General features: G+C 37.1%; 2 protein-coding genes, 1 long non-coding RNA gene and 1 pseudogene across 6 annotated transcripts; 3 read left to right on the forward strand and 1 right to left on the reverse strand.

Moving 5' to 3' along the window:
• The first annotated feature begins 3,071 nt into the window (after positions 1–3,071).
• LOC117621679 (mitogen-activated protein kinase kinase kinase 17-like) lies at positions 3,072–4,530 on the forward strand. Its single transcript, XM_034352238.1, has one exon. The coding sequence runs from the start codon at positions 3,349–3,351 to the stop codon at positions 4,528–4,530; it is 1,182 nt and encodes a 393-aa protein (XP_034208129.1). The 5' UTR covers positions 3,072–3,348.
• A 12,002-nt stretch (positions 4,531–16,532) lies between these two features.
• Positions 16,533–17,636, forward strand: LOC117622477. Its single transcript, XR_004584993.1, has 3 exons — positions 16,533–16,681; positions 17,011–17,528; positions 17,605–17,636. It is a non-coding gene; the product is annotated as an uncharacterized LOC117622477 (long non-coding RNA).
• A 125-nt stretch (positions 17,637–17,761) lies between these two features.
• LOC117622478 lies at positions 17,762–21,139 on the forward strand. Of its 4 annotated transcripts, none has more exons than XM_034353153.1 (4): positions 17,762–17,887; positions 18,913–19,094; positions 19,764–19,883; positions 20,734–21,139. In XM_034353153.1, the coding sequence occupies exons 1-4, from the start codon at positions 17,875–17,877 to the stop codon at positions 20,827–20,829; spliced, it is 411 nt and encodes a 136-aa protein (XP_034209044.1). In that variant the 5' UTR covers positions 17,762–17,874; the 3' UTR covers positions 20,830–21,139. The 4 variants fall into 4 exon arrangements, 2 of the variants coding, with proteins under 2 accessions (XP_034209044.1, XP_034209043.1); XM_034353152.1 differs by having other exon boundaries at positions 20,748–21,139; XR_004584994.1 differs by lacking the exon at positions 17,762–17,887 and having other exon boundaries at positions 18,928–19,094; positions 19,764–19,898.
• A 147-nt stretch (positions 21,140–21,286) lies between these two features.
• Positions 21,287–22,595, reverse strand: LOC117622746 (annotated as a pseudogene).
• Positions 22,596–24,572: the final 1,977 nt, after the last annotated feature.

The raw sequence follows: 24,572 nt of genomic DNA on the forward strand, positions 1-24,572 counted from the left end.
GTATTATACACATATTATTGAATAAAAATAATATATATTTTAAAAAAAATGGTATAGCCGACCAGGTATACTCAGTTTTTTCCTAAATTTTTTTTTTGAAAATAGTATAGCCGTACGGCTATACTCCTTTTTTTAAAAAAGTCTTTAAAAAAATAGTATAGCCGGACGGCTTTACATTTTGACACGTGGCACGCAGGCGATGGGCTGGCGGGTCTATATATATATATATATATATATATACACATAAATAGTATAGCCGACCGGCTACACTAGATTTCTTTTGAATTTTGGCTATACTCATTCTTTCTAATTTTTTTTTTAAAAGTACAGCCGTGGGGCTGTACTGTTTCAATACGTGGCACCTAGTTGCTGTTCGAGTTTTTTAAAATATATATAAATAGTATAGCCGGCGCGGCTATACTGTTTAACGATTATTTAATTACAAAATTAGTGAAACACCCATTCCTAGATATGAAACTATAAATATACCCTATACTATTTAAAACATAGAAACACACCCAAAATAAACCCAAAAATCAACAACTGTATATTTTTTAATTTAATTAATAAGATGAAATATCTTTATTACCCTTTCTAGAATTAAATTAGTTTTGGATCTCATTTGAAGCCTCCCTCAGGTTTAAAGCCTCAAGCCTCTCTCCTACTTCAAACCACCATCTCTCCTCTGCTCTTTCCCTTCTTCCCTCTCTATGCCTTCAAAGTAAACCAAACAGTCTCAAAGCCATGGACCAACACAAGACCGACGACAATCTCCATTACATAGGTGGCCTCACACGTGTTCTCGCTGTCAATGCCTCCATTTCCTTTGCAGGTTTGTTCCATTTGCTTCAATTCATTATTTTCCGTTTGATTTTCGCTTAATTTACTTGAATTTCTACTTGATTTCAGTTACCTCGTTGAATTTGGTGCTAATGTCTATTTTTTTTCGATATGAATACAGGTTATGGTTAAGCTCACGGAGTTCTGTGGCGACTCTGTAAATTTGAGGTGTCAATTGCCGGACGAAGCCGACGCCGGTAGTGATTGCAAGAAGAAAGAAGATGAAGACGATTTCCAGTGATGATATATTCCAAAATGGCCAGATCCGTCATGTGTTCCCAATTTTCAATCCGAATCTCTTGTTCACAAATGCCGACGACAATGATTTTTCCATAGCCAAAGGGGCTGCCGCTTCCTCTTCCTCTCTACGGCTGCCATTGAAAAAGCTCTTCTTTGAAGAGCGGGATATGCTGAACTCAGCAAAGTCGTTTTACAATAAGTGGTATGAACAGCTGTTATACTGTTCATACCCTGCAACTGAGTTGATTTATATAACATAGTATTAACAGTGTACTTCTATGACATATTATTAACATATTTTTAGTAACAAAGCACGCTCTATATTTTGCTCTATATATGGCTGTGCACTTGAAGTTTATGATATGCAAAATGTGATTTTTACTAGGAAAATAGTTCTATGATATAGCATTAACAATGTACTTTTGTGACATAGTATTAACAATGTATTTTTTTTTTCTTCTAAAGGTATTTCCTTTTGCCTTTGCGATTGTATCTGGTGAAACTATGGACAATTGGAGGTGGCAGCAAAGGATATCGAATCTCTTGTTAGGGTTTTTTGGATTTCTTGTATGAAATGATATTTACAATGTTTTTCTATGAAATTGTATTAAGAATTTTTTTTCTATGAAATTGTATTAACAATATACTTCTATAGCGTGGTATTAACAATGCACTTTTATGACATGGTATTAACAATGTACTTTTATGACATGGTATTAACAATGTACTTCTATGATATCGAATCTCTTGTTAGGGTTTTTTGGATTTCTTGTATGAAATGATATTTACAATGTTTTTCTATGAAATTGTATTAAGAATTTTTTTCTATGAAATTGTATTAACAATATACTTCTATAGCGTGGTATTAACAATGCACTTTTATGACATGGTATTAACAATGTACTTTTATGACATGGTATTAACAATGTACTTCTATGATATGGTTTACTTTTTTTTTTGGGGCCGAAAGTTATGGAATATGAGATGGTACAATGTTTGGGCTTGTTTATAAATTTGGGCTGGGTTTGTTTTGGGTGTTTTTTGAGTTTTTTTTTCTGTTGGGCTTGATAGTGGCAGTGCTGTAATTTATTGGAACTTCAACACTAATTTGTTATTTAATAAATGGATTTTGGGTGTGTTTATGAAGTGTTTTCCATGTGGGGTTTTTTTTATAATTTCAGCTCCTATTTTGGGTATATTAGTGAAGATCCCAAAAAAATAAGTTATTTATTATAATTTTTTTTAAAAAAAAATAAAAAAATAATTTTTTTTCAAAAAAAATAAATTAATAATAAATTAATAATCCAGTTCAAAACCGGAACAGGTCAGAACCGGACCGAAACCGGTCAGAACCGAACCGGCCGGTTTTTGAAATTTTTTTTGCCTAAATCGAACCGAACCGGACCGGTTAAATAATACCGGTTTCGGTTTCGGTTTGAGGAGTGAACCGGACCGAACCGGACCGCACCCACCCCTACAGGTAACCACCCGTCCCAAAATTTTTACATTTAATTATTTAATTTCAAATATACGATGATCATTTTGCCTTTGGGGTTAGAATCTTTGGATTTTTGAAACATATGAGTACGACCATGTCATTTTGTGGAAAATTCATGATACTAAATTTTTTTCTTAAATAGGGAAATTCAGGATACTAAATTGAAAATGACCAAATTTTTATTTATTTTTATAAACGAATTAGAAACAATTTTTAGATAAAACGGATAATGTTTAGGTTTTAAGTTCATAAATACAGTAAGAGAGTAGCGACAAAATCTAAAAAGATTTAAATTACAAATAAGTTCACAGCTGTAATATTGATGAGAGTAGCTTCAGATTTTCAAATTTGACTTCAAAAAAGAGAAAAATAATATATTTTATTCTATTACTAATTACACCGCAATAAATGGTCGCGGCGAAAAGAAAAAAATGACCGTTGAAAAGTTATATATACCCAATTTCCCAACGCAACTAGGAAAGGGAAACTTGAATTTCGAAAAACCCCAACAGCGTCAATAATACGCAGATCTTTCGTAAAGCCTGAAGGGTTTCTTTCAATTCCAACTCTCTTCTTCTTATCATCATCATCATCGATTTGTTCGTTCATCAATCGATCTGCGATCTCCTTCCCCTGCTTCTTCTACAACCCACAAGTTCTGCTCTTGTTCTCCGTCGTCTCTTTTGTTTTTGTTAGCCCAAGTTCTTCTCTTCTTCTAAAACCCAGAATCTTTGCATCTTCTTCACTTTTGAACAAAGTGTACAAAAGCAATGGCGGGTCTCAAGAGAAAAAGAGCAACCCCTGATGAGATAATAGTTGTAGACGATTCTGCAGATGATGCAGATCATTACCTGACAATTTCACTAAGTGGCTGCGAGTGGGTTCGAGGGCCGATGCTCGGCCAAGGCGGATTCGGGTCGGTTTATTTGGGTTTCGTGAAAAAACCCAGGTTGTGTTTGAAGGGTGTGCCGAGGATTGTGGCCGTGAAATCGACATTGGCCTCTCAGGCGCATGATCTGATGGGGGAAGATGTTCTTCTTTACATTTTTCGTCGCTGCCCTTTTGTTATCAACTGCTATGGAGAGGATGAGACGATTGGCGCTGATGGCCGTCATTTATTCAATGTGTTCTTGGAGTACGCGGATGGAGGAACAATGGCGGATTTGATTGAGAAATCAATGGGTTTTGGGTTGCGTGAATTCCAAGTCAGAAAGTATACTGAGTCGATTTTGAAAGGGATTAAGTACATCCACGAAAGGGGTTTTGTGCATTGTGATCTCAAGCCTGAGAATATTCTGATTGTGTCTGATACCGCTGGTTCCTCTGGTGGGGCTTGTTTTGTGCCAAAAATCGGAGACTTGGGGCTTACAAAGAAGGCAAATCAGAAGTGGGAGAAGCCTTCCTTTGGAGGCACACCAATGTATTTGTCTCCAGAAGCTGTGGTTTATGGAATTCAACAGCAGCCTTCTGATATTTGGGCGTTAGGTTGTGTTGTGCTGCAAATGTTAACTGGGAGACATCCATGGGATTTCACACCTGGCGCCGTATTTGACGTTCGGGACCTGTTAACTGCCCTGCTTGCTTCAAGAATTCCTGCCATTCCTGGTTGGTTATCAAAGGAGGCTAAAGATTTCTTGCAATGTTGCTTTATGTGGAACACTTCAGAGAGGTTTACTGCTGCCATGCTCTTGAACCACCCATTTGTGACTAAACTGGATAATGGGGTTGGAGAGGTTAAACCAATTGAGCAAGTGTCTTCTGCAGTGGCTTCCTCTGTTCTGGATTGTCCTAGCTTCATACCCCTTGGAAGTTGGAAGTCTGAAGATGCAGAGGAGATGGCTCAAGAAAATGATGGTTTTTCTGAGCAGGAGATTCTTCCTCTGAAGCTCATGTCAAGGCATGTGGTTCCAAGCCCAAAACCATCAACTTTTGCTATAATGGGTGCAGCTTAGCGTAGCTTTATTGTTTACATATGAAACTCAATTGTATTTTATGAAAGCCTTTTTCATGAACTGGTGTAAATTGTAATACATTATTCTATTGATTTTTTTGTACCTAATATAGAGCAAATAATACAAACATGCCACTTTGATCTCTATTTCCTTTTCAGTTTGGTCTTGCTTTTCATTGATGTACATTTTCTGACTATATTGGCAAGTTTGAAAGCTTTTTTATGAACTGGCAAGTTGGGTGTCCCTCTCTCTCTCTCTCTCTCTCTCTCTCTGTGAAAGTTGAAGTAGGGCTACATTTCTGCAGGTAATTCTCTCACTTCCAAGTCCTCTTTCACTGTTTTATGCTGTTAGGCTTCAATCTGTGTATCTTCTTCACAATTGTTTAGTTCTCCGTTTTGATAATTTGGTACACTGGAATTCTCATTTTTTATTGGGTCTTATATCTGTTCATATGAAAGAAATATAGCATATCATTGTTTCTTTAGACTAGGGCATGAATGAAATATATCTGTTCCTTTCACAGATCCAGAGAATAGCTGTTTGAACAGATGTGAAAGAAGAGTGACTTCCAACATTTTAACTGTTTGAAGTTTTCTATTATTGCTTAAGTTGCTGTCATAAGACTACGGCATGGCATTTGTCCAAACAATGAAAAAATTGAAACGGGAAACAAAAAACATCAAAACAATTGTGTCCACTCAGACCAAAAATAAAAAATAAAAAAATAAAAAAATTGTGTCCACATAAAATATAACTCTGAGTTCATTCATTTGTTGTGGTGGAAATTCCTGTAATGGAATGGATTTTAAATTGTAGTTATGGATAAATGCCAGAACTATGTATAACCTTTTTTCTCAAATCCCCTGCTCTTAACAATTAGGTTGTGCTTCTTCCCTTATTAGAACGAAGGTTTTAGTTTCACTCAATTGCAGGGGCGAGGTTTCATCCATCACATCATCTACAATTTAGGCTCATCGCCTGGATTATGTTGCAAATGGAGCTGCTGCAACCACATGATTTAAACATTTTTGTGCTATGTTTATGTAGAAGTAGTTTGCAGGCATAATTTATTGTTCCATGATCTGTTTCTTATTTGTATACTAGTTCTTTTATTACAGAGTCACTGCTACAGGGGACTAATTCTAGGGCATTGTCCAAAAGGGTGTAGAGATACTGAGAAAATTGAGAAAGAGTGAATTGGTTTAATGGTAATGTGAATGGTCCTCTGCATAAGTTTTTTGCACTGTTATCAGTCAGATGCAGGAATCTCTCTACTAGACACACACTTGCACACAGACATATGTTGATGCTTCTGATAGTTTATTAGGCTCCATATTCATTAGTTTATGATGAGAACCAGAATTGTTGCAGATAGATAGAATTGCACCACGGAATATTTGTTGGTGTGACTTGATTAGGACTCGGAATACACATACTATACTTGGGAAAAGAAAAAAGAAGATATCCTTTCCAAACCATTCATCAATGACCCTGTTGTTGTGTGCAATCCAATAACCGGTGAGTTTATACACCTTCCTGAAGTTTTTAAGCTTTGAGTATCTCTAGTGAAGAGTTGTTTCATAAATACGCATCAACTTGATTTTTATTTTATTTTATATGGATAATCATGTATGCTTGGATGCTGTCTGGAACAAATGTGAATTTATGTAGGATAGATGTTCTTTTTCATGTTAATGATATTTATGCAGTAGTGAAGAAATTGATAGTGCTTTGCTATTGTGGTTTCAGAACTAAGTATGGCAGAGTTGCAGGTTGGATGGTCATTGTTGATATCTTTCATTCAAGTTGCAATTAGGGAAAGGGTAATTCATTGGGAGGGATTACTTCTCTGCATCTTCCGATGCAGAAACACTTTAGTTGATATTTCAATGCCCATCCTAAGCCTTCTTGCTTGGTAGAATATAAATGATGGGGACATTTTATTAAAATCTCTCATGTATAATGATGGTGGAAATTTTTAGATATTTTAGTTGACTAATGATGCATATTGTTTTGAGAATGTCTGAATGCACAGGCAGTAACTTGTTAATGCATTAAAAAGGATTGAATAGAAGTTACTGTTTTATTGGTGCCTAAAGTAACAAGAAATAATCTGTTCTGAATTCAAATGTTAAAACTGTTTCTTTTGTTTTGCCTTTTGAATTTTAGTTTGATGTTTTACATCCCTAAATCCTAACAAATTAAATTCTTTGATGGAAAGTTTGACCAACTGCTCTAGTTTACTCGGCTTATATACATTCGAGACATATGCAAATGAATCGGGCGTTAGGTTTCTCTCTCTCTCTCTCTCTCTCTCTCTCTCTCTCTCTCTCCCTCTCTCTCTGTGCAAGTTGAAGAAAGGCTGCATTTCTGCAGGTAATTCTCTCACTTCCAAGTTCTCTTTCACTGTTCTATACTGTTAGACTTTTCTCTCTGTATCTATCTTCGTAATTGTTGTTTTAGCTTTTGGGTTTGGTACACTGAAATTCTGTTTTTTTTCTTTGGGTGGTCATATATTATATCGCTGTTTGTATCAAAGAAATATGCTTTAAAAAAAAATAAAAATCATGTGCTTCTTTCAGATGTTTTTGTTGATTCCTGTGTTTGATATGCTGGTTTCAAATAATGCCTGCAGCTGAAACTGAGATATGTGGTCTGCTTTTTGATCTTTAAACAAATTGCACGTCGTGGTTTTTTTATATCAACTTCTTTTGATTTCCATGTTAAGATGCAATTTTTCATGTTTTGTTCAATTGGGTTTCATCTCATTTGTGACATGTACCAATTGTGGGTCATGATCATTTATGGAACCTCTTTTTATTTTTCAGTTTTAAACTATTAAAAAAACAATGAGAATGAAAATACCAGATGAGGAATAATAACATTCTGAGTAACACTGAGCAAGGTGAGTTGAGAAATGGAATTGGTAACAGGCTTTTTGAAGTTTGTTTTGATCTGGCATAGTATGTTTCTGAGAGTAGGGAATTCGATCAAACCGACAACATCTTAAATTTAGATTTTCACATGGTTTTTGTGGTCAAGACTCAAGAGAAGCACAGTTATGAATTAATTGTGAGGTTGCCTTTCAAGGGTCACCCTGTGTCTTTGCTTGTGTTTCTGAGGATGTAACTGGAATTGATCGCTGATTCCTGTCATGTTCGATTTTGAACGAACAAGTCCTCATTTTGTAAAATAAAGACTAATCTTGAATACTTTACGGATCCTCCCTTAACCTGAATGTAATGCAAATATGTAATTTGCAGAAGAAAAAAAAAGTTTTAATTGGCCCTGGACATTGAGTCAATTGGTGTAGAACTAGCTTTTTGTCCTTTCACTTAGCTGTTTTAAGTTTTTTGTTATTTCTTACAATGAGAAAATTGAAATGGGAAGGTTTCATACATCACATCCACTACAATTTAGGCTCATCCCCTTGATTATGTGGTCAATGAAGCTGCTCCAACCACATGATCTTGAAAATTTTTGTTCTATGTTTTTTTTGTAGAAGTAGTTTGTAGGCATAATTTGTTGTTCCATGAGCTGTTTCTTATTTGTATACTAATTCTTTTATCATATTTTCACGGCTACAGGGGACTAATTCTAGGCCATTGTCCAAAAGGGTGGTGAGATAAAGAGAAGATTGAGAAAGAGTGAATTGGTTGAATTGTAATTCGAACAGTCTACATAATTTTGTTTGCACTGTTATCTGTCTGGATGCAGGAATCTCTCTATTAGACACACACTTGCAACACAGACTAAGTTGATGCTTCTGATCATGTATTAGGCTTCATATTCATTAGGTTATAATGAGAACAAGAATCGGTTCAGAGAGATAGAATTGCAATATTTGTTGATTGGACTGTATTAGGACTCAGAGTACAAATAAAGAGTCAACTAGTATACTTAGGAACATAAAAAATTGATGGTAGGCCTTCAATTGTTGATTTTTAAACAATTGGAATTCTTAATTTACCAAACAATTGTTAAAGGGCTAAATTGACAATATGCAAATAATTTATGGGGCAAAACTGCAGAAAACCCGAAACAAAATGCTTTTGTATAGCTAGATAAAAACTTTTATGGTTAATTCCTCAAATGGTCCTCAAACTTATACTCGATTTACATTTTGATCTCTCAATTAAATTATTCGTTCAAATGGTCCATCAACTCTATATTATTCTGTCCATTGGTCATACCGTTACAAACTGTCAATGTTGCCGTTAAATGTAAGGGTAACATAACCGTCTTAAGTTTCCCAAATATGTGATAAAGTGGTGATACATAGGTGATATAGTAGTGATACAATAGTGATACAGTGGTGATAAAGGGGTGATAGAAATTGCTAGTTGCTCTCTCTCTCTCTCTCCATTCCCCCATGATCACCACCCTCAAGCTCCAACGCCTAAACCCATCCCACAACCACCCTCCAGGCTAGGCCCCATGAACCTAGAACCCCAGCTCCTCCCCAAAAGCCAGCAGATTTAGAAAAAGAGAAGGGAAAAAAAATTTCATAGATCCCCTTCCCAACGAACCTAGAACCCCAAATCAACAACACCTAGACCCTCTCCCCCTCCTCTCTCCTCCCCACCCCCTCTCTCCCGGCGGCCCGATTTCCCTTCGTTGTTGAGAGACAACTACCCACCACCCTCCTCCCTACCCAGCAACCACCGCTCATCCACCAAAAAATATTTTCAAGACACCCAAAAAATACAACCACACCTAACCCACCCTCCCAGATTCCACCATAACAGAATCCCCACCCCACAAACCCCTCTCCACTCTTCCCCCATTCTGGTTTTCACCCACAAACCCTATCACCACCCTCAAACTCCAACCCCAAAATCCATTCTACAACCACCCTCCACCCTAGGCCCCATGAACCCAGAACCTCAGCTCCTCCCTACCTTCCACCCAAGCCAGCAAATATAGAAAAAGAGGAAAAAAAAAAATCCATTGACCCCCCTCCCAACCAAACCAAAACCCCAAATCAACAACCACCTAGACCCTCTCCCCCTCCCCTCTTCGTTGTTGAGAGACAACCACCCACCACCCTCCTCCTTACCCAGCAACCACTGCTCATCCACCAAAAAATATTTTCAAGACACCAAAACATATTCCCAAATTCTACCATAACAGAATCCCCAAAATCCCCATCCCACAAACCCCTCCCCCCTCTTTCCCCATTCTGTTTTTCACCCACAAACCATAAACTCATCATTGCAACCAACCTATAGATGCAAGCAATGTTTGAATTTTTTATTTTTTGTTTTCCAATTTGTTGGTTTTTGAATTTGGAGAGAGAGAGAGAGAGAGAGAGAGAGAGAGAGAGAGAGAGAGAGGGGCAGAAGCCGAGATGAGATGGGAAAAACAAAAGATGGGAGGGGACAGTGGGGAAATGGGGGAGTGGGTTTGGTCTCTTGATTTTATTTCTCTTTTTCTTCAAAATTTTCCAATTTTGTATTTATTTTAATACTATTTTTATTTGTTAATTATGAAGAGTCATATGACTCTAAAATTTGGTTAAATCTAACAGAAAATTAGACGATGGGACTAATGGACCGAATAATATAGAGTTAATGGACCATTTGAACGAATGATTTAATTTAGAGACCAAAATATAAATCGGGTATAAATTTGAGAACCATTTGAGTAATTAACCCAAACTTTTAAAGCTGCAATTAGTAAAGATATCGTTTGGACTTATTATTAGGCTCAAATTGCAAGTTCATTGGGCTAAAAGAAAAGGTCACCGTCTTCTTTTCTTTTCCCACCCAGCACGAACCTCAAATTATAAATCAAACGTCAGGTTTCTCTCTCTCACTCTGCAATGGCAGATACAGGATTGTAAGCTCATGGGGTCTTAGTGTAAAAGTGTTGAAATTTTTTAAAGAAGAAAATAACACTAAAAAACATAAAGATAATACTTCCATTCATAATTCATGGCAAAACTAACAATACAAGCTACAATTGTCCACGATGAGTTTTCATATTTTGCAAACATTGCATTATAATTTCGTTATCAATACAAACAAAAACATCTCTCTCAATGTAAACAACCAAGCTATCATTCAACAATTGATCTCCCATTCTGTTGCGAAGTGAATTTTTGATAATATTCATGGCTGAAAATGACTTCTCCACTGAAGCAGTTGCAATTGGTAAAACCAAAGTTAATGTAATAAGCAAATACACAGTTTTTCACAATTTTTTCCTGCATCCCTTTCTCAACCATTTTTTCCGCAAGCATGTTAATCCCTTGTAATTTAGAAAAATCACTACTCGAACGCATATGATGAACATAAACTCCAAGTTGATCTTCAAGCATTAATAAAGCTCTATCTGAAAAATCTTTCAATGTGTACTTTTTTATTCATCAGATTGTAAGCAGCTTCTCTAGCTTGGTTGTGAACACTACCAACCGGTCCAACATGAATGTTAAACCTTTCTCTCCCCTTCTTCCAATTGTTAAAGTCTACCTCAATGAAGGTGTCACCACCCACTTGATCAAAATTAGTTTTAAAGAGATAGCAATGGAGGCAAAATGCAGCATATTTAACTATACTTACTCCAACCAATCAAACTCATCAAATCATTGGGCATTGAACCGTCTATTAATTTCTGACTGATTAGTTTGTGGGAATCTATGACCTTTAGGTTGACAAGGTCCTCCAGAGTTTGCCTGAAGATTAGCAAATATTTCATCTAACTTGAACTACCCGGATTAGACTCACCATCCATAGACACTTTTATCTTAAAGTATCGTTCCATGATAATTTTTTTCTACACATAAATTAATTCAATCAATCATTTTTAAAGACTACTCTAATCTAATCCAAATAATAATATCAATCAATATAAACTCTAATACAATTATCCAAATAACAAAATAATTTCATATCAAAATACAAAAGAATTCTAATTCATAAAGAAAATCAATCTATTAATATGAATTCTAATCTAAATAAGAAAATCAATCAATTTCACCATACCAATAAATTATAATTCATGAAAGATATATCAATTTTATTAAAATTATCCAAAGCCCAAAATCATATATGTAAAATTATCACTTGACTTTATGAGAAGCGATGGCAGCAGAGGCAAGAGGTCGTCGGCGACGACGGCGGCGGCTTGTATTGGTTGGTGGTGGTGTTTTGAGAGGAGAGGGAATTTTGAAAAAATAATAATTAGGTCTTTAGAGCAACTCCACCCATTTGCCCTTAGCCATGGCAAGGGTGGAGCTAGGGCGACCACTATTCACGTGAATAGTGGTTGCCCTTACAAATAGTAATTTGTGTTTCCACCCGTTGCCATAGCTAAGGGCAATTACTATTCATTTTTTTGTTTTTTCCTCATATTTTTTTAATGAAAATAATTAATTTGGGTAATATTTTCAGATAAGATTTTCGGGTTCCTACGTGTCAAGACTATTCATAATCAGATAAAATTTCCGGATAAGATTTTTGGATTCAAATTTCGGATGAATTTCAAAGTTCAAATTTCAGATAAATTTTTGGGTTCAAATTTCGAATGAATTTCAAAATTCAAATTTCAGATAAATTTGGGTTCAAATTTCAGATAAATTTGGGTTCAAATTTCGGATGAATTTCAAAATTCAAATTTCATACAAATTAGGGTTCAAATTTCGGATGAATTTCAAATTTCAAATAAGATTTTCATCCAATAAAATCAAGCCACGTGGCATGTCTATCTTGCCAAAATTTTCTATAAAACCAGAGGCTCAGCTCATACCTCTCACACCACATCTTTCTATATTTTCATTTCTCAGAGTTTAGAATTCATACTTCATTCATTCTCAATGGAAGAATTTAGGAGATGCTTGGAGAGGCAAGAGAGAGAAACAAATGAGAGAAACCGTAGAGCAGATGAAATCAATGAGTTGCAGAGACAAGTCGATGAGCAAGTTCTCATAGCAGTGGCTTTGCAAGAAGAAGAGAACCAAGGTCGCCGCTGTGGTTCACAAGTCGGCCGGCGCCAGAATGTGGAAAGACATAGGCATTCTCGGGGTAAGAATCTTTTGGAAGATTATTTTATCCCAACTTCTTTGTACTCTGATGTTGATTTTCGAAGGAGATTTAGAATGCAACCTCATTTGTTCAATAAAGTCATGCATGATATTTGCAATTATGATGCATACTTTGTTCAAAAGTGTGATGCTACTGGGGTTTTGGGGCTTTTTCCAGAGCAAAAGCTTACAGCTGTTATGCGAATGTTGGCGTATGGAGCATCTGCTGATCAGGTGGATGAGATTGCCCGGATGGGGAAGTCCACTACGTTGGAGGCTTTGGTAAGATTTTGTCAAGTAGTTGAAACTCTGTACACTAGGGACTACCTGCGTAGACCTACTCCCAGGGACCTCCAACGGCTTCTACAAAAAGCCGAAGCTCGAGGATTCCCTAGAATGATTGGTAGCATCGACTGCATGCACTGGCAATGGAAGAATTGCCCAACTGCCTGGCAAGGTGATTATGGAAATAGAAAAGGCCAAAAAAGTATCATCCTTGAAGCGGTTGCTGGGTTCGACACATGGGTTTGGCATGCCTTCTTCGGAGTTGCAGGATCACAAAATGACCTCAACGTGCTGGGTCAATCCCCGGTCTTCAACGATGTATTGAGAGGCCAGGGCCCCAATGTCACCTATCAAGTCAACAATACAGTATACCAGACGGGATATTATCTAGCTGACGGCATCTACCCGAGGTGGACCACTTTTGTCAAATCCATTCCCAATCCCCGATCCCAGAAGCAAAAATTATTTGCTACCTATCAAGAGGGATACAGGAAAGATGTCGAAAGGTGTTTTGGCATCCTTCAAGCTCGGTGGTTGATTATTCGAGGTGCGGCCCGTATGTTTGATGAGGAGATCCTCAGAAGCATTATGATGACTTGCATCATCCTCCATAATATGATTGTGGAGGATGAGTACGATTATGATGCTTTAGAGGTCTACGAACCGGATCCAATGAACACGGCTTTGACACGGATTTATGAAAGGCCCATGGGGCCAAATGGAGAACCGTTTGAGCCGGAACCGTTGGTGAGGGATGGTCATTTGATGACCCGAATGATAGATCGATATACAGAGATGCAATCTTCGGATATTCATGAAATGCGTCAAGTTCACTTGATGGAGCATCTATGGGCGGTGAAAGGCAATGAAGATGAATGATGGAGCATAGATGCTTTGGTTATGTTTTATTTAGTTATGGTTAGGTTGTGTTGTATTTTTATTTATTATGGTTTGGTTGTGGTTGGTTATTATTATTGTGCCTTGTTTGTACTTTTTTTTTATTTTTATTATGTTTTGTTTGAAGTATGGAATATGTTGAATAAAAAGGTAATTTATTGAATGCTTTGTTTATTAAATAAAGAAATCTAATACAAGTCATTAAAAATTACTACTACTAAAATAAAATACATGAATTACAACAACTTTAATAGAAAACATGAAAAATACAAATACATAAAAGGTATGCTAACTAATTTAATGGTTTCCATCATTTAACCAATCCGTGTTGCTAGGCCCATCATCCCGAAAAAGTCTTCTTCTCATAACATCCCTTCGTTCTAGCTTCCAAAATTGTTTTGTTTCAGGGGACATATGACTTGTATCCATCGCCATGGTTTCCCGATCCGTCTTGTCCATATCTTTTTTTGCGCAAATACTCCCTTTCTCGTGCATACTCAGCTTGAAGGGCCAACTCGTTATCTTGGCGTTTTTGCTCCATTTCTATTCTTATGCCGTTTTGCCTTGCAATTTCCTCCAAAAATTGTGAATTTTGATTGCTTGAATTACCCGCTTTCTTCTTCTTCGCGGCCTTTCGGCCAATAGGCCTCGGCTCCTTTTCAATGGGTGAGTCTTGACTCATAGGAGAATCGAGAGGTGAATCCGATGTCATTGAATCACGGAGTGGCGTCTCGTTTAACACAACCTCCGGACCCGTCGGAATAATTATGAAGCGTTTGCAATATTTCACCACCTCCCAACATTCATGATGAGTGAAACTTTTTTGCCACCCCCGGTTGCACCGAACCACATTTGTGCTTGAATCATCTATTTAACAAAAAAATGGAAATGCAATAAATATTTAACAAAAAAATGGAAATGCAATAAATATTTAACAAAAAAATGGAAATGCAATAAATATTTAACAAAAAATGGAAATGCAATAAATATTTAACATATTGAAAATGCAAGCAATATTAACAAAATATTGAAAATGCATGAAATATTAACAACATATTGAAAATGCAAGCAATAATATTAACAAAATATTGAAAATGCAAGAAATATTAACAAAATATTTAAATTGCAAGAAATATTAACAAAATATTGAAAATGCAAGCAATATTAACAAAATATATATATTAGGAGATTAAACTTAATAAAACAAAAATTATAAAATACTTACCTCATTAGTACGATTTTGCCCACTTCTATAGTTGTCCATCGCTTTTGCTAGGGCATTTCTCCATTTTCCCAACTCTTTATTGAGAATTTTCCACCTACTGGATAATGCCATCTCCGTACGAGTAGACCCCGGAATTTTTTCACAAAAGTCGGCATGAATTTTTTTCCACATATGAAAAAATTTCATCTCATTGCCGAACACGGGACAATGACAAATTTGGAGCCAAGCCTCACACAAGGAAACATCTTCCATGGTGCTCCAAGCCCCTCCGGTTTCGATAGAAGAAGCCATAAAAATATGAAATCAAAATGCTAGATGAAATAGAGGAAAATGTTGAGTAAAAAGAGTGAATAATAGTAGAAGTATAATGAAATGTAAGAGTATTGGTGTTGAAAGTGAAGGGTATTGATAGGTATTTATAGAAAAAAAATATCAGAATTTTTTAGAATTTTTTTCATATTTTTATTGCCCAAAAAGCCTCAGCCGTTGGATTAATTTGGAGAAGCAGATCGGAAGGCTGAGGAGGCGACACGTGGCGTTGAATCGTTGGAGCTGGCGTCGCGCTGACGTCAGCGCGCGCTGGTTCAAATTTTTTTACCGTTGGCGGGTGCATTGCACGCGCCAACGGTAAAAAAATTTGAAACGCGCTAGCTGACGTCAGCAACCGCGTTTTGGACCTGGGGCTGGTTTCGCCTTCGGGCTGGCCCGAGTTGGTGGGTCCCACACCACCCCCGGGCCTGGGCGCAACGCTGGAACGAAATTTTTTTTTTTCTGCCCTTGCCTCGCGCTGGGCTGCATCTAAGGGTGGGCATGGTTCGGTTTGGACCGGTTTTTGCCTCAAATTAGAACCGATCCGGTACTATTCATACGGTTTGGTTCGGTTCGGTTTTAATTAAAAAAATTCAAAAACTGTCCGGTTCGGTTTGAACCGGTTTTAGTTTCGGTTCGGTTTTGAACCAGATTATAAAAATTATTTTTTAAAATTGTTTTGTAATACAATTCTCAACTGAAATATTATTTTTTTACTTGAAAATTAACAAATTATTCAATTTCATATAAAAAATAAATATTAAAGTGAGAAAAGAGAGATATTTTGACATTGAACTTTGATAAATATTAAGTTTTTTTTAGTGAAATTAAAAATATAGCATTAAATATAAATATATATTGAAATTATATATTTTTTTAGTTTCACCGGTTTGGTTCGGCCCGGTTCGGTTCGGTTTTGGACCTGTTTTTAACTTTTTGATCAACTCGGTTTTTTTCCGGTTTGATTCGGTGTGGTTCGGCTCGGATTTCCGGTTTGCCGGTTTGAGTGCCCACCCCTAGCTGCATCAATGGAATGGCTCTTAAGGGCTGCTGGGATCAGGAGGGAAAGATAAGCTGCTGTTGGCCATTTTTTTTCCTTTCTAAACCTGGCTTCAAAACGACGTCGTTTTGAAGTCAGGTTTTTAAAACAAAAAATTAACACGCCTGAACCAAACGGCGTCGTTTTGGCCAGGCGGTTTAAAAAAAAAAAAAAAGCTCTCGCGCGCGCTGAGCAAGGCAGGCGTTGCGCGCTGGCTTCTTGCTCCTCTGCTGGGCATTTCGTCGAGCACTTGGTGTGACCGGAGTTTCACCACTACTTTTCCCGGCTTCCATAAGGTCGTCTGACTCCATTTGCCCCTCTGTGCGTCCGCCCCTGTCACTCTGAAAGTTGAAGTAGAGCTACAGTTCTGCAGGTAATTCTCTCACTCACTTCCAAGTCCTCTTTCGCTGTTTTATGATGTTAAACTTTGTCTCTGTATCTATCTTCGCAATTGTAATTTAGTTCTTCGTTTTGATCATTTGATACACTGAAATTCTCATTTTTCGTTGGGTCATATATTATATCGCTCTGCATATCATTGTTTCTTTAGCAGTAATTATGCTTAAGAAAAAATTAAAGTCATAGGCTTCTATCAGTCCGATTTAAATAGTAAGATGTGGTATTCTGAAACAATATGATTTCGGGGTTCTATAAATACCGATGGTTTCCTTTTCATCCATTCTTTTTTTGTCCATTTCTCAGACCCATAGAATTGCAATGAACAGGAAAAGAGAGCCAGCAAATAATGCTACCAACTGGGAGCATTCTCATTTGCAAATGTTTATGCAAGACTTGGCAAGATCTAATTTCGGACCATGAATTTGCTAAGCTGCACTTTGCACAAGCAGAGTCCTACCCTTTGGTCCGGCCCTTTAATCCAACCCGTGTGTCAAGAACCCTTTATCTGGTCGAGCCTGAAGATAGCTCTGATTTTGATTTCGAGCACAGCAACTGCACGTGTTATGATGCCTCTGACTTTCTTTTTAATGAGTGCAATGGGCATCAGTTCCACATGAATCTTGCCAAACCATTGCGCAATGCTGAGGAAGTACTCAATACCCACAATGATGCCAATAGGAAATCTGGAACTAAAAAGAAGCTTTGATTTAAGGTATGTCCAGCTGGTCACAAGTATGAGGTGGTGAATTCGTGTAACGGATTGCTTTGCTTGTCTAAACCATTCATCAATGACCCTGTTGTTGTGTGCAACCCAATAACCGGTGAGTTTATACACCTTCCTGAAGTTTTTAAGCTTGACTATGTAAAGGGATCTATTGATTGTGGATTTGGTTTCAGTCCGAAGACTAACCAGTACAAGGTGATAAGAACTGGATCCCTTTAAGGCAGCCGAGGTATACACACTTGGGACAGGCTCATGGGAATGTTTAGGTTTTGCTCCCTTCTTAAAAAATAAAGTAGAATTCACCACCTATCTGAAAGGAACGCTTTATTGGTTTTGCCATTGGCTTTCATCGCCTTATATAGATTCTTTTTACATGGACACTGGGGAGTTTTCAGTCAGCTCAGCCACCTCCTTTTGAACTGCAAAGAGAGCATCGGGTTGGCATGGGAGTTTTAGGTGACTGCCTTTGTGTATGTGAAGTTGCTTTTATGTATCCTGTGTATGTGTGGGTAATGAAAGATTGTGGTGAAGAAAAATCTTGGACGAAAATATTTTCTATTGATCCAGATTGTCATGAGGAGTGGCCTTACGTATCAACCGATGAAAAGCTTTGAAAATGGGGGATTTCTGATGTTTCATTCTAGTAGTAATGCCTTCATTTATAGGATACATGTTAATATTCTAGTACTTTTAGTTGCTTTCACTTTCATGTTAATATCTTTCGATGCAGAAACAATTTAGATAATTTTTCAACTGCCATCATAAGCCGTCTTGCTTATGTAAAACCTTTCTGTTGGGGAAATTTTATTAAAATCTTTAATATGTAAATGATAATTGAAATATTTTATTTCGATATTTTATTCAGTTAATGATGTATATTGTTTGATACATTCTGAATGAACAGGCACTAACTTGTTAATACACTAAATAGGACTAAACATGGTTAGTACTATATGAATAGAAGTTACTTATGTTGCATTAGTGCCTAAAATAAAAAAGAACACTCTTCTTTGAATTCAAATGCTAAACCTTTTCTTTTGTTTCATGTTTTGGGTCTGCGTTTGATGTTTCCAATTGTCAAATGCTAACAAATTCAATTTGTCTGACATGATGAATATGATGGTAATTTCAGAATAATCAAGCATATTGTTTTGAGACTTTCTGAATAGAAGTTACTGTTTTATTGGTGCCTAAAGTAACAAGAAATACTCTGCTCTGAAATAAAATGTAAACTGTTTTTTTTTATTTATTTATTTTTTTTTTTTTTGTCTTTTTGGATTTTAGCTCTGAATTTGAAAAAAAAAATAGGGTGCCATGACAAAAGACTAAACTCTCTTTAGTCATGGCACCTCTTTTTTTTTTCTTTTTTTCTGAATGCATATTGCATGCTCATCATCAGAATTTTTTGTTAAATAATTTAAATTGTGTGGAACAACTGATATATGTTGCCTTTACTTTAAACATCACAATTGTTAATACAGGTGTGCAGAATACAAGCTGCTGGGAGACTAGAGCTCTGTCTTTAGAGGAAGAACAAATTCTCAGTTGCTTTCCAAAGGAAGTGAAGAAGGAAATAACCTCAGAGGTGGTGTCGATGTCGTATATAAAGCAACGTGAACTCGAAGAGGCCTGTAGAGTCAAAAAACCATTTTGTGAATGGCTTGTAAGTACCCTTACCTACTCTCTTTTTTCTCTTCTCATCCACTCTAAACCATCATTCCTTCTCCTCTCCAACTGTCACTGATCATCAAATAGCTTGTGAGGAAGTGTTCGGAAGTGAATAAATAACCTTTCTGGAAATTTGTTCTACCATTTCCCATCTAGTGTGATTTAGATTGCTTGCCCTAGTTTTTAGTCTTTACGTATGTCATTGAGGGCTTTATAGACAATATGATCTTATCACTCTATTTTCAAAAAAAATACACATGTAAGAGATTAAATAAGAAACAAAAGAGGAGGTCATATCTATGAAGGCAATTAAAAGGCCATATATAACCACTCTATTTTCTAGTTAGGCTCCGTATAGAATGTGACACAGTACTTATCATAGAGATAAAGACCACTAAGTGAGATGCTGCAATGACAGAATGTGTTGTACTTTTCTGTCCTGAATTTTATGAAACCATACTGCATGCATCATTGTTTGTTTATTTGCTGGTTTGTTTGACTCTGTCGAATCTCAACAAAAGAATTTCTCATTGTGGCGCTTACATCAATTCTCTGAAGAAGTATATGTTGGTAAATAGGAAAACAAAAATTGCAGGGAACATCTGATTTTTTCATGAATTAGGATTATACTTGAAACATCGTAACTGCATGAATGTTGATACAGGTGACAAGATTTCAAGCTGCTGGGAGAGACAGGAGCTCTTTTCTTTTTTGGTGGCAGGAAATAGGGTCTGGTATCAACATCAAATGGGTCCTTAATGCAGTGTCAATTGTCAATCTACAGGTACAGGGATGAGATGTAGGTGATCACTCCCCTTTCCCTAATTAATCGTAATTATGAATTACGCATTAATTAAATATAAAAGTTAAACCAGTTGCTCCCACAAATTCATGAGAACATGAATATACTCAGTAACTTACTACAATAATAACAAAAACAGAAATAGAAATAATAACATACAAAACCCATGATTAATGATCAATCGATCAGTATTAGATCGTGTTAATTATATTGGTATTAATATTCCAATTGGGAAGCTTTTCAGTTTCATGTACAGAAGCTAAACAATTAATGCCTGATCACACTTTTTGTTAGACATTTACAAACTCATACATAAAAATATTACATTTAAGAAGATTGTTGGGTCATGTGTTTTGACAAAAGACTAAACTCTCTTCAGTCATAGCACCCTATTTTTTTTGAGAGGACAAAACAATTAGAGGGCCTTATGTTGGCCCGCCACTACTATTCAACCAAGAGTTATTCTATAGTGATGGCCTTATATATAGCCCTTACGAGAGGTCCTATCTCTTAATCGTTGGATCACCCTAACCAATTTGATCCAACGGTTATGAGATAGGGTCTCACCTAAGGGCCATATACAAGACCCTCACTATAGAATTCTTGATTTAACTAATATACCCGAAATGAGCCCCAAATCAACAACATTGGATCCATAGTACCTTGTTTACAGATTTGAGAATAGAAATGGACGCACCCAGGGTTCGATGTGAAAATAAATGCTTTTTTGATGACTTCGTGGACTGAAGATAACTTGGGAGAAGTGCATAAGTGTATCGATCTCTTTTATTTACCGAAGTTTACCTGTATTTTTTTTCTTTTCTTATTTTAGTTTTCGCCGTGTAGAAAAGAGAAGGTTGCACATTCTTTGACCGGTATCATCCAAAGATATATGAACCCTCCAAGAGTTTGGTACTTGGACTTTTGAAAAGATTGAGGAAGGAGGAAGATGAAAACAGAAGACTAAGCATGGAGGTTAGAGCTTCTTCGAAAGGAAAGTGGAGTTCCCGAGCTTGCCTAGTGATTCATTGGATGATTGTTATTGTGTTGTTGGGGATGTTGCTGGTGGAAGGAGGGGCAAGGGCTGGATTGAGCAAGAATGTCAAATTAGCACTTTGAGTTTTAGGGGTTATGGTGGTGATTTGAGTTAATTTTGTCTCCTATCATTCCAAATTCATTTTATTTATTAGGAAACTTACATTAACCCGAATTATATTTATTAATGGTTTGAGACGTTTATTAACAAAGTCGTATTCTTGCTGACCTGACACATACATATATATCTCATAAACTGGAAACTTTTGAGTCCAAGATCATCATCTAACTGTAACCAAATCCAACAGAAAAAGGAAATTCTTCTATTTTGTTTGTAGAACGCTCTCATCATCAAGAGACACACACATAAAAGAAACTTATAATCCAATAAGGAAGCATAATGAACAAGAAAACAAAGCACCTACATTTTTCGGTTCCTTCCTCTTCTTCCTCCTCCATGAAATCTGCATCGATCAGCTCGTCTTATTGAGTAAAACTAGGCTTTCTGTGTAAGACACAATACATGAATACCCTGGATCTGTGTGAATTCCCAGACACTCATTTGTGTTGTTCTTGGGATTATGAGAGACGAACTCTCCAATCTTTCTTCCATGGTCATACCTTTCTAATAGAAACTCACCATTATTCTTCCTACAGCCCAAAACCTGCAGGACTCTGAAATTGGGAGTGCCATGTACATCAATAGAGACTTGCTTTGCCCAAGATTCCACGACCCTATACTCTCTCATAACCCACATAGTATGTTTATTTTGATCAAAGTGCTTTACACAAATGGACTTGCCGGCAGCCGAAATGGCCATGTACTTAGTTGGCAACTCACAAGCTAAGTCTTCTGGCAGCTCAATCTCCTGGAAAGTCTCATTACTCATATCAAAGGACAAAACCACATTGCGAAAACAATTTCCTTTCTTACATGACGCAACCCAATGGACAGCCCCATTGACAAAAACTTGACCCCAAAAATTTTGAGCAACCAGATAACTGGGAGCAGCTGATGTAATGCTTTTCCAAGACCCTGAGTTTAGCTAATAAAGCTCTATTTCCGGGCAAGCATGGCCTTCATTCTGGCGGAGATACACCAGTCTTACTACCTTGTAATCATTTTTCTTAGAATCAAAGCCAAAGCCATAAACAGAATGATGGGGAGATTTTGGGACATGAGGCTTGGCAAGTGTGATGAACTTTCTAATGGAGGGGTTCCATAGAACAAACATGTTGTAATCTGTGAGGTAATCATCCGAGAGGAGAATCAATCCGTTGCACGAACCCACAATTCGGAAACACTCATTGAGGCTCTGAACTGGAAGCTCTGGCTTTGAGTGTTCTTGGAATGAACCATTGTCCAAGTGTAGAGAATAGAGCTCTCTAGTGGGGTCCTTGGGGCAGTGCCTGAGAAGGAGCAAAGGGGAATTGCTTGTTTTGTCTAAATTGAGGTTAAGGTGGTTGTTGATGAATCTAGTGTGTTTAATTAGGGAGTTCCAAGATTTGCAGATAGAGGTGCACTGAAGAAGAGATTTGATGGGCAGCCTAAGAAGAATTTGGGTTATGATTTCTGGAGGAAGGTACTCTGACATCTTTATTCTATCTTTGTGCTTGAGAATCTGAGGTGCCTGCAAATCCTAGAGAAGTAGTATTAAACTCTTCAAAGTCAAGCTTGTGAGAGAAATTAATTTACGTCGTTGAAGAGGTAAAAGGATTGGTCAGGGCATCATTTTCATGCCGGCCAAGATTTGTGGACCAAAATAGTAGCCAGTTCAAACTCGGCTTGCTCATGTTCAAAGTCAAGCTTTTGATGAAAAATAAAAAATAAAAGACCCCAAGACCAAGATTGTTTAACGACCAATGGGTGCAACTTTATATGAGTGAAAAAGGTGTCTACTCTGAAGTTGGAAATTTCCTTTGTCCAAACTCGTAGCAACTATGATAGAATTAGGGATCAATCGATAGAATTAGGGATGGTAACTTGGAACAGAGCCTCTGCATTTAGGGGATTTTTTTAAAATAAATAATAGTTAAAATCTGAACACTTGATTATGTTGAAATATGAATATGGTTTGAATACTTTGGGTTGTTCTTTATTCTTCTCCATAAGGAGGTATATATAGGAGTTTACATATGAAGGTTTTACAAGGAATTAGATATAGTAAAGAATTAGGAAAGTGTTATAAAACTAGAGTAATCGGAGTATGAGAAGTACCACTGTAATATTGGGAGTGAAATTATATTTCTCTTTGTGGTGTTTACACTGACAAAATTTCTCCTTAGATAGACTTCACTCTTTCTCTTCTCTCTGACTCTCACTCTATTCTCTTCTCTCATTCGTGTGTGTTTACAAGTAAATATTATGCCTATTTATAGGCAAAGCAAATGGCTTTTAAGGGAGACATAATGATTTCCCCCCAACATTATTATTTCATCTTTTGACTAATACCCTCTAGCTTTATCTCCATATTTTAACTAATACCCTCTAGCTTTATCTATGTGGGCTTCACTTCTTTATAACACTCCTCCTTGAAGACCACATGTCCCTAGATTGGTTGTCTCATTTAAACCTTGCTTGGAAAAACCTAGTCGGAAAAAACCTAAGTGAAGGAAAAAGAGTACAACTTTATTTGGGACATAAGGGTAATGCGTTTATGTTGCCTCGTTAAAACCTTGCTAGGAAAAACCCGGTGGGAAAAATCCTAGTCGAAGGAAAAAGAGTACAACGCGCATATGTCCTATGTTAGAGGACTCTTGAATGCTGTTTGTACCGTGACTAACCGAGCAAGAGGAGTCCCACATTGGAAAACTACAAGAGATGGAGACTCCCCCTCACCTGTAAAAGAAGATTGCTCTTTCCTTAGAAGGGGATCCGGGTCTTGGATCTAGACCCATAGGCCTTGGACTCTCTCTTCTGGATCCATCTCTGGGCTGGGTTTCTCACTTGTTATCTTTATATTTGGGTTTAATCCCCTTGTACAAATGTAAACAAACATTATCATAATGAGAACACCCTTCTCCGTGGACGTAGCCCATCATTCGGGTGAACCACGTATATCTTGTCTTCTATATGTTTATCGCTTGCCCAAATCCTCACACACTTGGTGAAGGTCTTCACCTTCATCCATCATTCATCACACCTCATCACTAAGTTGGACTCAACCTTGGCCTAACCATTTTGAGCATCAACAGTTTGGCGCCGTCTGTGAGAATTGGCACAAGAAGCCTTTGTCGTTCTCCCTTCCTTCAGTGCCCTTTGGCACCCTTTCAATCATCACCTTTTAAGCTTATCGTTTAACACAATACGTGCTGAAGCCACAATGAGATCTCGAGGCACCAATATGCCGAAGACATGTATTTGCTGAAGCAACCCACCTTTCAGATACTTTGGGGAGTCTCAGTTTAAAGGCTGCCAAATATTCATCTAGAATATCACTTTGCATGGCTTGCATAGCCAGGAACAAGCCACCATTTCAATCCAAAAGGAAGCCCACGTTTCAATTTCAATTATTTAAATGAATGTCTTGCCGCCACTTTGCATGGCCAAGGAGCAAACCAATGTTTCAATACGAAGGATGCCCACATGCATCCTCCCCAAAAGATAAGATTCCTTTTTTGCATTTCGTTATTTCA

Source organism: Prunus dulcis, chromosome 3, assembly GCF_902201215.1.
Source record: "Prunus dulcis chromosome 3, ALMONDv2, whole genome shotgun sequence".
In the NCBI taxonomy this organism is placed as follows: domain Eukaryota; kingdom Viridiplantae; phylum Streptophyta; class Magnoliopsida; order Rosales; family Rosaceae; genus Prunus; species Prunus dulcis.

Coding starts and splice junctions, on each gene's coding strand:
- LOC117621679 (XM_034352238.1), top strand. CDS start 3,349: ATGGCGGGTCTCAAGAGAAAAAGAGCAACCCCTGATGAGATAATAGTT.
- LOC117622478 (XM_034353152.1), top strand. Junction 19,095..19,763: donor AACCATTTTGTGAATGGCTT/GTAAGTACCCTT, acceptor ATGTTGATACAG/GTGACAAGATTTCAAGCTGC. Junction 19,884..20,747: donor TGTCAATTGTCAATCTACAG/GTACAGGGATGA, acceptor TTCGCCGTGTAG/AAAAGAGAAGGTTGCACATT.